The sequence below is a fragment of the Galeopterus variegatus genome, unplaced genomic scaffold (assembly GCF_000696425.1).
Source record: "Galeopterus variegatus unplaced genomic scaffold, G_variegatus-3.0.2 Scaffold4311, whole genome shotgun sequence".
Classification (NCBI taxonomy): domain Eukaryota; kingdom Metazoa; phylum Chordata; class Mammalia; order Dermoptera; family Cynocephalidae; genus Galeopterus; species Galeopterus variegatus.
This window is the reverse complement of record NW_007730422.1, coordinates 34,296-50,227: the sequence shown is the minus strand read 5'-3', so window position 1 is coordinate 50,227 and position 15,932 is coordinate 34,296. Positions and strand designations below refer to the sequence as shown.

General features: G+C 34.5%; 1 protein-coding gene across 1 annotated transcript in view; it reads left to right on the top strand.

The window, feature by feature from the left end:
• The window catches only part of CNTN5 (contactin 5), a 269,147-nt gene extending 254,587 nt beyond the window's left edge, over positions 1-14,560 (top strand). The window contains exons 12-15 of the mRNA XM_008587234.1: positions 2,451-2,637; positions 3,069-3,181; positions 8,246-8,414; positions 11,792-14,560. Coding sequence (XP_008585456.1) covers positions 2,451-2,637; positions 3,069-3,181; positions 8,246-8,414; positions 11,792-11,895 — 573 coding nt within the window. The 3' untranslated portion in view covers positions 11,896-14,560. The remainder of the gene's footprint in view (positions 1-2,450; positions 2,638-3,068; positions 3,182-8,245; positions 8,415-11,791) is intronic.
• The last annotated feature ends 1,372 nt before the right edge of the window (positions 14,561-15,932 follow it).

Here is a 15,932-nt window from a genome sequence, read left to right as displayed (position 1 = left end):
GAAGGACAGCCTTGCAGGGTAGAGTATTCTTGGCTGGCAATCTTTGTCTTTTAGAATTTTGAATATATCATCCCATTCCTTTCTAGCCTTTAGGGTTTGTGCTGAGAAGTCTGATGTTAACCTGATTGGAGCTCCCTTATAGGTGATTTGACACTTCTCTCTTGCCGCTTTCAAGATTCTCTCTTTGATGCAAAAGTATGGTGAATTCTTAGATTCATACATTTTTGTTGGAAATGAAAATTAGTACAAACTCTTTGAAAATCAGTGTGACAGTTTTGTATCAAAAAACACAAAAATTTTTAAAACATTGAAACCCATAATCTCCTTTCTAGAATGTGTTCTGGAAAATTAATTAATATGTGGAAACTATATACATAAAGACATCCATTGCAACATTTTAATTTAAAGAGCAAAGTTAGAAGCTGCTCAAACGTTCCACAATAGGACAGGGGTTAATAATATAGGGCACATAGACATATACTAGAATGTTAGTTTTTTAAATGGGAAAATACTTATATGTAACTATAATGTTAGAGAATAAAAGTGGGACTAAAATTATGTGTACATATTATCAGAATTATTATCAAGTATGTGTAATAATATAGGAAGGGATATACAAAAAAAAACAATTGTGTGAGCATATGAAAATAGTAGGTTGTCTATTTTTTCAGTTGTAAATATTTGTATTTTTTGTATGTTTTTAACTTCGTTGCAAGTGATTTCAAATAGAGAGTTCAAAGTTTAAGGGTTGATGAAATCTATATCTGAGGAAAGAAACCTAGCGAAGAAAAAGTTTCAACTTTAGAAAAGTGTGTGTTACTTGTTAATACTATGAAAACTCAATTCCAAGAATCACGAAAGATGCACTATGTTAAACTTCAACTATTTTTGTTTTACCTTCTCCCACATAAAAGAAGGTAAATTATCATTTCATCATAAATTAGTAACTCTTCCATTCTTTATTTTTTTTAATATTCTATATGCTAAAAATAATAATATATGATTTCCCTAAAGGGAAATCCAAACCTCTGGTTTCAGCTGGTACAGATAGAATTTGTTTTTCTCTCACAGTCAGTTACTTAGGAAATATATTTTGTCTTTTACTTGGAAGGTTTAATTTTGTGGTGATTAATCAGAACATAAAATATTCAATATTTAGAAGTACAGAATTTGTATTGAAACTTGTATTTGTATCAAATCTGTAATTTGTTTAATTTAATCATACTCAGTTCTCTCAAAATATGTATTTAATTATATCTTAAATAATATAACCAGTTAAGGAAAATTGAAACAGAGAACAGGAATTCAGTTATATCATTGGAAAGGAAAGAGATGTGTTAGTTCATCCAATGACTTCTTGACCAATTTTGTAGCTTAAAAATAGATTTTTTTCCTATTAAAAATGTGCTCAGAATTAAGCCTTAGCTACACAGAGACCATTACTGATTCTCACAAAGGAATTAAATTTGGTATGAGACCAGCCACCACGAGCTCATAACCAGGAAAGATGATCTCAATGCACAAACTATGCTTTGACAGAAAGCTCTTCCTGTCCGTCTACCTCCCCTATTCTAGCAATGCTATTTGTCTACATTTAAATCACACCAAGGAATCATGAGTTTTCTGGCACCTCTTCTCCGTTAAATTGATACAGCTTGTGTGATTCACTTTTAGTGACACCCAGGAGGAAACAGTGACCATGCCTCTTTCTCGGATAATTAAAAATTGCATGGTTTTGAGTAGTAAAGGGTTCTGATGATCTATGAGAGAAAAGCACTTCTTCAATTTTGACTGATTCTTTTATTTTTTTTTTTACTGTTTTGCCTAAACTTCAATAACCTGATTTTGATTTGCACTATAAATACAAACATAGTTCTGCTCTGTCAAATAAAAGTATAGAATTACAAGGGATTCTTAATATCCCGAGTATAATATTGGCTATTAAAATTTCTGAGAATTTAAAAATTTTCTGTTAACACAATAGATTCTAGCTCTTTTGGGAAAATATTCCTGTACTTATTCTGTAGTATACAACCTCCCTTAAACTCCCCTGTAACAAATTCTTGGTATTTGCACGTTTCATTTTGCTTCCTACTGATTACTTCTGCCCAAGGCAGACTATTTTCTCTTTTATTATTCATGTCAGATTTTTTTTTTCCCCTTAATGTCAGGATGCATTTTCTGCTCTTTCATACCACCAGGCTACAAGGCAGCACCTTTTGTTGCTTTGCTGAGTGCTGTGGCGCCATAGTCTACACAGACACAGATCAGGCAGTGACTACGACTGCAATTTTGTCCTCATTAGTAGGACCTATTAATTGGGTGATACAAGAGTGATCTCTTCCTCGGGATAGGCTCCAGCAACATCCAAAAAAATGACAAAAAGTGTAAAAAGTCACAGCATTGGAGAAACTTTAAAATTAATCTGTTGTATGATAATCTGTTGACAGATTGGGTACTGGAAAGACATGGAACAAGAAGATGCAGCAGAAACACTGAAAACTAGGGGGAATGAGTCATCCATCATCCTGACAGGATTAGAAGGAAATACCTTATATCACTTCACAGTGAGGGCTTACAATGCAGCTGGTTACGGGCCACCTAGCAGTGAAGTGAGCGCAACCACCAAGAAATCCCGTAAGTGACCTGGACTTTTTGTTTATTTCAGACAAAAGAGAAATGTCATTTAACATTTCTGCAAGCCATGTGAAGTACATAATAAGCAGAGTCAAAGGGGGAGTTTTGATTCATAGTTTTCCTTCAATGCTTAGGTCTGAATTCCAAAACTAGCTCAGAAAATTTTGCATTCACAGTAGATAAAGGTTATCTTCCTGTGAAACAAGACTAAGCGATTTTGACACAGAAGGGAGATAAAAGGATTCAAGTTCAAAAGCTCAGTAAAATAGCTATTAAAATGACACTCCTGAAGCAAAACCCTCCTTATCTGACTCCAGCTGGAAGGAAGCCTCTGGTGCCAGTCAACACAAGAAAAGACTGAAATACTCACAAGGATTTAAGTGAAGAAATGAAGAATCACTTTCAGTTCACTTTCACTTTTTATTTTGCAGCTCCTAGTCAAGCACCTAGCAACCTCAGGTGGGAGCAGCAAGGCTCTCAGGTTTCTCTGGGCTGGGAACCTGTCACACCATTAGCCAATGAATCTGAAGTCGTGGGTTACAAGGTTAGTGTTTCTTCACTCTCTTGCAAAGACGCTCATTGCCAAAATTATTACTATGAGGATGGACAATTAATAAGGCATAAAAAGACCCACTAGCAAACCTGTTTTCTATCATTTTCTACCTCTATCTTAGGAAGAGAGCCCTCTTACAGGTGGGGAAGCCAAGGTTGTCAAAATCAGTTTCAGCTGCACAAGGCATTGGAAGGGTGAGAGGAATGAATGAGAAAAGCAGCAGTGGTCGGAATACAGTATAAAGATGGTTCCGTGAAGCATGGAGTCAGGACCAGCAGAATATAGGCAGAGAATTCTGGCATATTCCCCCAGCTGACCTTTGCTGGCAGATGGCAAAGACTGGATGAGTTTGTTTGAGTAGAAAGACTTTCTATTAGCAAAGAAACAGAAGAAGAAAAAAATGCTAGGGGTAGCATACTAGGCAGTAAACAGTCCATGGGGAGAGAGAAAGCAAGTTCCAAAATAACCACCACATCTCAAATACAGTCATCCCGCTGTATGCCAGCAAGGTCTGGAAATATGAAAGCATTTATACAGTTTGTTTGTGAAAAACAACTTTTTCTCTCATTTTAAAATATAGGTGGTCTATGTATTGAATTGGCCTAACCTCACCTTCTTGTTCCATAATGTCAGATCCTATTTATCATCTTAACCTCCCCCTGAGAGGAGGAATGCTCTATCCTCATGTGGCAGACGGCAGAGGGACAAGAGGGCCAAGAACTGTGTGAAGCCTCTTTCAGAAGGGTTTTAACCCCATTCACAGGGGGAGAGGCCCTTATAGCCAATCTAATCACCTCTTAAAGACCCCACACTTCTTAATACTATAACACTGGCAACACCTGAATTTTGGAGGGGACACATTCAAGCCACAGCAACATGGATCTTAATTCCTTACTTGAGATTGAGGTGTCCACAACATGTACAACTACAAGATATTATCAGAGAAAGATATGATGATGAGAGAAGTTTTGTTTCAAAGATGGTAGGAGGAAGAAAAGAGGTCTCCCTATCACAAAATCTCATCAGGGCCCGCAAAAGTGACCGAGAATATAGGAGAAAAAAAGGATGGAATTGAGCCTTACATCATTGTGTCATAGGTAACACATTAAAATTAAATTCATTCGGATGAGCATTAAGCATTACCTACTGGTGAAAATTCTCTTTGCTCTATTTTTGAGACTGTCTAAGAAATCCTGGACTTCTTAGAATTTTAAGTCCAGATTTAGTAGCAATCATTTCAAGATGTCATAGCTTCCATTAACAAGAAAGAGCAGTAGAAGCATAAAGAACCAGAAAAATGTTGGAAAAGGTTATCTATCATAAACAATCCTTATTTTAATAAACAATAATACAAATTATTTCCACTCAAAATAACTTCCCACTTGAGTAGTTGAATCAAATTTGCTAATTTATTTAGCCTATTTATGACTTCAGATCCGCTAACATGTGCTACTTTTTTTTATTTCACTTACATTTCCCAATTTGGAATCAACTGCATACAGTAGTTTATTAATATATTATTTATAAATGATTGGGAAAGTGAAACAGAACTTCAAACAAAAGTTTTTCTAATTTTACTTATTTTTCTCAAACAAATGTTTTTAAATGAAGAAAACTTCATTTTTATAACTCCCCTAGTTTGGGGTTATATCTAGAATTCTTAGTAATTTTGCCCATGTTATGAGCCTAACCATTACTGGCATTGCTAAGAAATATCAAAAACTAAACTATGGGCTCAAGTATATTCAGCCATAATTCTTAATGATCTTGAGAATGAAGTCTTTTTTTTTTTTCCTCTTTACACTATGAAATAAGTTTGCCAAGATTATAAGGTAAAACAGCCATCTTATCCCCACCTTATTTTCCTCATACAGAATTAAATCTGAATGAGAGGGAAAATAATACTAAATGCCTTCACTTGGGCAGATGTCCTCTTCCCCACAAAGAGAAACATCTATTCAGAAAAGACACAGGCAGTATGAAAGAATTCAGGAGAAGGGCCTAAGACTATAAATCAAGATAGTTTTTCTAGTCTATATCTAGAAGCTCTATTTTTCTAGATACAAAATCTCATAACCATACACTCCCCCCACCCCCACCCCCACACCTCTATTTTCTACCTGTTTACAGAGCTAGGGAGAGTAGGGGGAAATCAGGCTTAAAGTTTACTAGTTATTACATGATTTGTCAATATAGGTAGAGGTTTTTATTTCTTTATGCAACTTAGATATCAGTTAGGGCCATCCGGACTCCTAAGATATGGGTACAATTAAATTGGTAATGTATTCCACACCCTGTAAAATTCTAAAGCCCACACCTATATTTCTCCAGCTTCTCGGGGAGCTTATAGTTTACAGCCACTCTAGTCTCTTTAATGTCCTGTATTTTATACCTCTTCCTTCATTTTATATTCACTCTACTCCTGTGTTTTCACAAATTAAAAAAACTCATATATAATGGCTTACATTGGGTGATGGGCACACAAGGTTCATTATACTATCTTCTCTTCATTTAATTATGCTTTAAATTTCTCCTAATGTTTTCTAATTGAAACAGAAATATAGTGTCAAGTATGTATGTGAACCACAGTTTATGGGAACGTTGGGGAAGCGGGTTGAGATAGAAAGGCATACCATATAAGCAAACATCTGAAGACTGTCCATAAGGAAGTCCTGTTTTTAAAAGTCCTTTCAGTCCCCCTACAGCCAGTGGCTGCTCACTGTACTTGTGCCTCCCAAATTCTGTTCATCTACCTTGCATTCATCTTGCGGACCCTCCCCATTGTCACCAGGGCTTTGGATTTCTCACCCTCTATTATGAAGAGCAGTTGTCCCCATTAACTATTTCCAAGATGCTCAGTGGAGAAATAGGCCGTCACTTTAATAGGACCCATCTTTCTCAGGGGTTCTTGTGGCTATAACCAGCAAAAAGTTTATTCTGTTATGTTTTAGCACACACACCTCAATATTCTATTACCATCAAACATATGGAATAGCTATTTCCAGATCACACCTTTGAGAATAGCAGCATCACGTTAAGTTTTTGGTTAGGATCATCTCTTCGGATAAGCGGCTGATCTCTGTGTTTTTTTCTTGTTTGGTTTGGTTTTGGGTTTATTTGACCAAATAAATTTATTTTAAGTCATAATTTCATATGTGATGCTGGTTGTCAGTGTTTAAAAAGGAATTTGAGAATAGTCTTGGCAATACATTATACAAGTTCCTTTACGTATAAAGATAGCTGTCATTGCAACTGCCAATCTATAAATGTCCAATTCTCAAAAAATTCCCTGGCCTTCTTATTGTCAATAACTATTTTTGACATGTCTTGATAACTCCTTAGCTTTCTCATAGTTCTCATTCTTGCTCATCTTTTCTAAATCAGGATTTTAAAATGAGCCAAGGTTCTGTAAAGCACCTAAAATTAACCATTAATTTAATGTATCTTTTCACTTACTGTATCTACTTACCAATGTGTAGCTGTGCATCTCCCTGGATGTACTGGTAAAAGCCACATTTAATCTCAAACTCCTTTTGCTACCTTTAACTGACTTTTTTTCCTGCCTTTGCTTTTTGATCCTAAATCTCAACTGATCCACAAATTTTTCTTCAACTTTGTATTTTATAGCAACATTAGATATGCATTGCTGGCTACATTTTTCTTTGTCATAAGAATTGTAATTTATCGAACCATTATAACAGTGTCCTCTAAAATAGTCACTCCCCTGCCAGTCCTCACCAATTTACATACTTTCCCATACCCATAAATTTGCTTTCTAATTACCTCATGTGGATGATCAGAATTCTAATTCATTACAATGCTATAGTCAAAATCAGAAGCATAAATTCTGAAACATTTGTCATTTTTTAAGCCAAAAGAATCTGCTATAGGCATTCTCCAGGAAGTGTTTCTGATTCCCCAAATCTTGACTAAGTACCTGCTCTGTGCATTGCTATAGCACCAAATATGTTTCCCATTGCGGTATGTATCACACTTCATTGCATTGCTGATCTGTCTGCAATACTAGACTGCAAGAGCCACGAGGAAAGGCACCATGTGGTCTTGTTCTCTGATGAATTTGCAGTGTATAGCACCATACCTGGCCCACATGAGATGCCCAATAAATATTTGGTAATGCTCTTATCACTTTGCATTCACATTGAGGCTATGGAGTCCTTCCCAGTAATGATTTCAGTAGATACAATTATTGCACATGTTATATGTTTAAGGAGAATACACTTCCCTCCCAAGTCCCTGAGGTAAAATTTAAATCTGTGAAAAATAAAGGAAGTGAAATAGAGACAGCATACATGACCAGAACGCAGAGGGCAGATCAAGTACAGCAGGCTTCAGTACATGAAAATGTTGCTTTTCTCAAGGTTTTTTTTTTTTTTTTCTTGTGTGCAAGTTAGTTCAAGCTCAAAACACATTTTCCATTTTTAAAAAAATGTAAATTTTTGTCTAGTTTCCGAAGTCAGCCCATCTTTTGTGATGCAATTGAAATACTGACTAATTGACAATGAACAATGATGGCAACAGAAGTTGCTTTCTCCTATTAAGCTTTTCATGCAGCAGGTCCTGAGCTAGCTATTTTACACACACCCTGTCATTTCATTCTCCTAACAAAACCATGAAATAGGTTGTTTCTGTACTCTGACATGTACTGACATTCTGTACTCTGGCCATGGTTTCTTATTGCTTAGACACGTTTTTTAATCTTTAGTCTCTCTGGAATTCTCCTCCTCCCCTTCTCCAATTAGTGAACTCTACTCATCTTTACATACTTAACTCAGGCACAACCTCCTCTACAAAGTCTTCTCTAAATCACCAGACAGAAGTAAACTCTCTCTTCTGTACTTCCATAGCCCCTTATGTATACTTCATTGAAGTATTGAACACATGCATTATATTTGCTTACATGCATTATATTATATATCTGTCTAGGCTATAAACTCCTTGTGCTTAGCTCAGAATGTGATGAACAATAGGTAGTCAATAAACAATTAAAGATTTTAATTGAATATCAAATATTTTAACCCTTGTTATTACTCTTAGGTTTTTTATAGGCAAGAGGGTCACAGCAGCAGTGAAGTTATTGAAACACAGAAACCTCAAGCAGTAGTACCACTCCCTGACCCTGGAGTCTATATCATTGAAGTCCGAGCACACAGTGAAGGAGGGGATGGAACAGCTAGTTCCCAAATCAGGGTACCATCATATTCAGGTAAGTTTTGACATAATAAGCTTAATTTGATGACCACCACAATGTCAAGATGCCGTAAAACTCATCAAAATTGATATAATGGAGATTTTGAGGGGTTTTCTTCTCACTGTGATTTCCATATCATCCTTTGAGTAATGTAAACCATGGTAATCTGCTCACAATTGCAGAATTTCTACAGATCTAGAAAGGAGTTGATTTTTATTGGAATGTACTCATTTGTAAAATTTCCTCACCTATCCTGGCCTCAAGTAGTACCTTGCTGGCCATTTGGGTTTTGGAATATTGCTTTTAAACTGATATTACAGTGATTTAACATACCTGCTTTTCCACTGTCTTGATTGCCTTTATTGTTAGGTAATGGGAGTTTGAGGGAATGCTTTTAAAATCAAAATTTGATCATGTTTGTTGACTTCTAAACAAATTATAAATTTTATTGAACATTCGTGGTAGTAGTAGTAATATTAATAATTGCTAGCTTTTGCATAGTCAAAAGTGTTTCACGTATGTCATCTTGTTTAATCTTAGTCACATCCTATGAATTAGGTAGTATTTTTCCTATTTTATGGAGAATGTTTAAGTAACTTGCTAAAACTGCATTATTACTAAGTGGCAGAACCAGTATTCAAACCTAGATATGCTTTTCTCTAAGACAGCGTATCTTCACCACCACCATCATTCTTACTCCGGCAAGAGAAAAATAATTAAATGAAGGAAGATTTTACAAATTTGGAAGAGAGTTTTACCATTTTGTTGAGGTAGTCAAAAAGGCAAAAGATTTAATTAGATATGCAAATCTCTAAGAAAGTAAAAGGCAATTATCATTAAAATATTGTGTAAAAATTTTAATGTGCATTTAATGAATGGGTAATTACGAGCATTATTTGCTGACCAATCATTCCCAAGCAGTTATCAACCTAAAGAGAAGATTGCAGTGATATCCTGTAAGGCTCTGTATGTGGCCCTATCTTATTCAACATACTTATAACTTGGAATCTGACCAGAGGCATTGCTTTTGATTTTTTTTTTTTTTTTTGATGCTACCAAGTAAGATGAAAGGCAAATATCATGTAAAAAAGAATAGAACAAACTAGAACTTTGAGGAAAATCTATTGACATAACTCTCACATAAAAATACAAGATTTAAGCATTACCTGTAGATTAGATAATATTACATCAACATGAATTTTCTGTTTTCATAAACTATACTGTGGTTATATTTTTAGAAACTATACATTGTATTTAAAGGAAAAGATGCATCATGTCTGCAGTTTCATTTCAAGTGGTTCAGGGAAAATGTATATATTTACAGAGAGAATGATAAAGCAAGACTATAAAATGTCGAAATTTAAGAAATCTGGGTGAATTTTTTCTTTTATTCATATAGCTTTTCATTCTCTGACTCTTTAAGGTTCTTTTCAACTCCAACACAATAAGAGTCTACAGTATAATCTGAGTAAGTTTAGCCCCAAGCTTGGAAGTACTTATAAAGACCTTGATTCTTCCATTTATATTTTAATTAACTTGTAACTTCTATCATATGAAAAAAAAAATCATCAACTTTTATGTTTTGGTTAATTACCCATTTCCTGAATTTCAATAAAGCAAAATTTCATAGTGCTGTCCACCTTAGATCCATAGAACCTGAGCAATAACTGGTTTCATTCTTACCACATTCCAAAAACAAATAGCCTAAGAAATTGAATGACTTGCCCAAGTGGAACAGCTACTTAGTTGTACAGCTGGGGCTAGAACTTAGTCCAACTTTGTTGTTCTACAGTATTTTTTGCTTTGTTTTGTTATACCAAAATAATGTTTTAGATTTGTGGATTTTATTTGGAATTTGAGATACAGACCCTACTTAGCATTCTGAAAGTGAGATGTTCCTGTAAAAGTGTCATGTAAGTTGATTTAACAAGGACGCAGCAACTCTCGAATAAATAGAAAGGATGTTTTCACATTTTTAATTTATTAAGCAGCACATACCACTCCAGCAAGGCTTTGTCATCTTGACTTTCTTATAGCTCACATGTGGCCATGCACTTCACCATAACCCCATTTTGTGCAAGTTGGAATATATGTTACATTCTCCAATATGTTGATTAAAAGGTTTTGTTAGTGCATTAGCTGTAAAACATTTTCAAAGGAAAGAAGATATGCTGCTCTGTGGTGGGGGGGGGGAGAGAAAGAGAGAGAGAGAGAGAGAGAGAGAATTTGCCAAACAAATGATTCTTTAGTTCTTAAGTAAGTGTCTAGATAATAAATTTAGACTCTATCACTGAATGAAAATCACACCCAGAATTCCATTACACTCATTCTGGCCAGAGAGGACAAATGACTTAAGAAGATTACAAAAATTGGGTTGTATATTTTACTTTCATTATTAAGGTTTTAACCAAGGCCAACCATTGTTTTAAGAGAGACAGTACATAAGAGCATCTGGATCCACTAATCCCTAGCTCAGTTACTTTAAGCAAGACCTACAATCTTTGTAAAGTCCAGTTCCTCATCTGCAAGAGAGGGATAAATAATGATAGTTACCTACAGGAATGTTGTGAAGATCAAATAAGATAATCTGTATAAAGGGCTTAGTACAGTGCAGGGCACATAGTAAGCATTCATTAGCTATCAATTATCATGCTGATGCTTCAGAAAACTTAAGGCTTAGAGAACCATTCCTGAAGTTAGTATCCAAAAGTTGCACTTAGTTTGTGACTATGTGGAGCTATCGAAGTTCTGTAGACCAATCAACTTGGATCAGTCAATTTAATAAAATAACCATTCTAATACATCAACTTCATGTAATGTTTTGGTCTCAAGACAGAAAAACTTCCCCTGGGTGTAAGTGAGGTTGATAGATGACCCTCCTTTGCCAAGTTTGACATGAGAATCTAGAATTTAAATCTACCCAACTGAGATAATCAATCAAGGACCCATAAATAAATAAATAAATAAAATATTTCATTATTATTAAATCGAAAAATTGACTGAAGTAATTGTGAATTTATAATGTCACAAAATTTGCTAATTATTTTTGCTCCATTTCCTAAACTATGCACTGTAGAAATTATTTTCTTTTTCATACCTGGAATTTGGGAGGTTTTCCTTCAGTGTATCATTGGTGAAAATTACATTAAATCCTCTAGCCATGTTTGTTAGACATGATATAGACTTTACAACCCAGTATTCCATATATACTTCTATTCTCCATGTAACTTTGGAAACCTCAGACAATGTCTTCTTTCATAAGTGTGAAGAACACCCTAATCAGAAGCAGGACCAATGTTGCGTTCATTTGTCTTATATACTGAAAACAACTCTTGTCTAGCCCAAGCAAAGCCAAAATAATTTGCTCCATTTGGTGCTCTCTTTTTTCGCAGGTGGAAAAATCACAAGTGCTCAGTCGACCCTCCACACTTTCTGCACACCTTCATCATCAGTAACGTTGTTCTTGGCATTAATGATTCTTTCAACCTACTGGTGAAAATGCTGACTTAATTTGCTTTTCTTTGCTTTAGCCGGATAACAGCAGTGAATAGAGTGTAGTGTAAGTGGAGACCCCAGGATCCTGAGATGAGCTTTAAAAACTTGGGACTACACATGGTGCACTTACAGGAGGTTGGGGGAGAATATTACTTGTCCATCAGGTTTCTCTTTGATTTTTGTGAATGGAAAGGACAGTTCTTGGTCCAATAAAAATATGCAGATTGTATGTAATGAATTTTTGTAAGAAAAGGTAATTTCTGTCAAATGTATTCTTTACTTTTTTGATATGTTGGAATTTGATTTTATATCTGATAACTCTGAGCGTGTGCCATCCATTTGTTAAGTAAGTGGTTTCTAGCAGACCTGTTTCAAAAGCAAATACAAAACTGAGAAAGAAAGGTTTGCTTAAGGCTGAGTCCAGTGTTTTTCATTCTGCCTTTAGCTGACTACTTCAATTGCCAAACCAACAAGAGATATGGAAAATACTTCAGTTATGTGGTCCATTATAGGATAAGTACACAAAAATTTTCTCAAACAATATTGTATTATTGCACAGTGAAATAGCAAGATTTACCAATATGCTATTCTATATGCACCCCTAGAGCAAGTTTTTAGGGTAGGGAATAAGCCATTTACATTAGTGCAAGGTAAACAAAAAGTGAGTCCAAATGAATTGAAGTGCTATTATTTTTCATCAAGTATTTTGTCATCTATCAGCAAATACAGTAAATGTTTTTTTTAATAACAAAAGATAGTTTAAAGTCACATAAAAAATATGACCACTAAAAACTATAGACACTGACATGCTGCCAGGGGTGCTAACCTAAAAATGAAAGCAAAGAGACAGAGCTTTTCTATTTCTCTACCTACTGCCAAAGCAGATGTTAAATCAGGTCCAAGGTTTTATTCCAATTGCAAATAATTTTAAGGACAATGAAAATTTGTTGTTCAAATAATTATGCATAGTCTGTGGATTAAAGTGGTTCAAGCATCACAAATAAATTTTGATTTTTTAAACAGTTTCATGCATTGCATACCACATATAAAATCTTACCAACTACTAAAATAAAAAGGATCTCTTGGGTAAATTGATTTTTAAAAAATTAAGCTGTGGAAACATAGCATCAGTACAGGAGCTTAGCTAGTCTAGCCAGCCATGCACAGATTAATTCTGTGGCTTGGGAGACAATCCCCATTTGCTATTTGAGGCGTCAACTTGAGCCTAAACAATCCTAGATAGTTGTTGGAAAGCAAGTAAAAGTGTTCTGTTTGATGATATCTTAAGAAATTGTAACAAACATGAGGATGTGCTAGAGTTGACATTATACCCATGAAGATGCCTGAAAGGATAGTTATTGCAAAGTCATATGTCAGAAAAGAGCCTGGAGAAACTATAGTTTTACAGGTGTTGTCAATATGTGAGTAAAAAGCAGTTTTGTTTCTTTTCTTTTATGTAATCTAAACCTGTTAACTTTATTTGCATCTTTAATGACAAGCAAAATGAAGCAATATTGAGCTCAAATTGCTGGCTCTTGAGGTTAATTCTTGTAGGATCAGAGGGGAGATTAAAGTTTCTGTTCTGAACATCCTTAAAAGTCTTACAGCCACCTATAGCTATATATGTCAGTTATTCATTCTCTTTGGGGGTGAATTATGTCCCCTAAGACACCCCTAAACAAACAGGAAATGATTTAAAAGACTATTTTAGTCAACAGATTATTATAGTAAACACTACACACGGTGAATATTTAAGCCTGTAACAAATCAAGTGGCCTTTCTTGAATGCCTCCTTTGGAGTGGGAGAGACTGAACTTTGTAAATAGTGGGATACTAACTGTGTAGCTGGCAAAACATAAGCTTTCCCAGGTATGGTGTAACTTGCAAGAATAAATTGTGTATCAAAAAGAAAAAGAAAAAAGAATATTAAAAAACAGAAGACAATTTTTACATACTTCATGAAGCAAACCATTTTCTTCATTTCTCATAATGTTCTATACTAGATTTAGTGAAGGGATTTAAGAATCAAGGTATTACTAACACTCTTATAAAGCAAAGCCCAGTAAAATATAATGTCAATATATGGCAAATTCAAATTAACCAATATTTACAATTAGCTGATGGATGGTACATATCTGAAAGAATATTTACATCTAGAATGTCTGATGTATTCTTACAGGAATCAGAGATATGAGATGTTTTTAATCAACATGCGCAGAATATGTATTTTGCATCATAAACCTATTTTAAAAAACAGGTTTTCAATGTTTATGTACTAATGTATTACATATTTGTTACTTTGTAGAATGCAGAAAAGCATTCCTTAGCAAGGTACATTACTTTTCAACTGCAGTACTAAATGAGTTTTTTCTTAGATGGGATAGTAACCCCACAGTCTTAAATCACTAAAGAGACTGTATTTTTGTATAATGTCAAACTATGAAGAAAACAACACTCCTTATAATTAGAAATTTAAATGTTTTACATACCCAAATGAAGGTACTGTGGACTCCATGTCAAACCGTTAAATATATTGTATACAATCTGTATATATAATATATATAAGGTATATACCATGTGGAAGGCACAGTCAGATAATAGTTCTGTGTACTGTTCTTGTAACATTAGATCTTTTTAATAAATAATTCTCTTTTTATTGACTTTTATCTGCTCTCCTGTCAACTACATGAATGACATTATTATTTCATGAAGAGCACGGAATGCTCATGATTATAGTAATGTTTTCACATGAAAATGTCATTATGTTAGGACTCTGCATACTGTTACAATTTTAGGTTGGAAAATCTCCATAGATGTCCGTGGTAGTTTCAACTTGAAAACTGAAGTAAGTCAAAGAATAAAACAATCAAAAAAGCAAGTACAGATGGGATAAGTTCAGGGTTAAACTCATGATTTATTTCTTTTCAGGAAAGGAAACTGGATTAAATCAGTTTTGTAAAGAATTTGTTAAATGCATATTTCTGCTTTTATTAGGAATAGTCAATCCCAATCTATCCCAGGTGCAGTTCTTATAGGCAGTTATTCACTGTTTTGTCCCCCATTAGCACCATCTCTATTATACCAGCAGTCACGAGGTATTACAATGATTTGGTTATAAATGTTTCTCCTCCACTATCCAGTCTCTGGGATCACCCAGAGGATACAATATTATGTTCATCTTGGGATTCCTCTTATCAATGCCTAGCACAGTACCTAGCACATATCAAGTGAGCAATAAATTAGACTTAATTTAATGTTGGCCTTAAAATTTTCTTTAGAACAGGCTTCCCAAACCTGGGTGATCACCCAACTCACCTAGGAGCCCAAATCTCTGAGTTCTGATTCAGTAGATCAAAGACTAGGGAATGCTTATTTTTAAAATCTTCTCAAAAACAAAATGATACAAATCTGATTAAAAGGATTTGGCAATATCTAGTAAAATGTTGTATCGATTTACCCTTTGACCTAGCAATCCCACATTGAGGGATCTATCTCTAAAATAGACTAGCAAAAATAGGCAACATTAAATGAATGAAAAGGGTGCAGAAGAGAAAATATATGCCCCCTTTTGTGTAAGAAGTGGGAAAAATACATGCACATTTGCTGATATTCTCAAGAATAAATAATGAAAGAATAAACTAAAGACTAAAAAAAGTCTGTTACACATTGAGGAGAAAGAGAATAGGATATGGAAACAAATATACAAGCAAGTTCTTTCTCAATGTACTTATTTCATAGTTTTGATTTTGGAACTCCACAGTGTTTTAAATTAATTTAAAAATTGAGCTAAAAGGAAAAAAAAAACAAAGCAACCTCCAAAAATTGAGAATAAATGGGATAAAAAGAACCTAAATACAACTGCGCATATCAACTAAATGATAAGTTAAAGTTTTTCTTTATAGAGGAATTATAAACACATAGATAAGTATTTCAAGTCAGTATTTTGACAGTATATCCCTAATGGGACATACACTCCAAGGACAACACACACACACACACAATCTTAAATTATGTTCATTGGTCTTCTTGTGAGTAGCG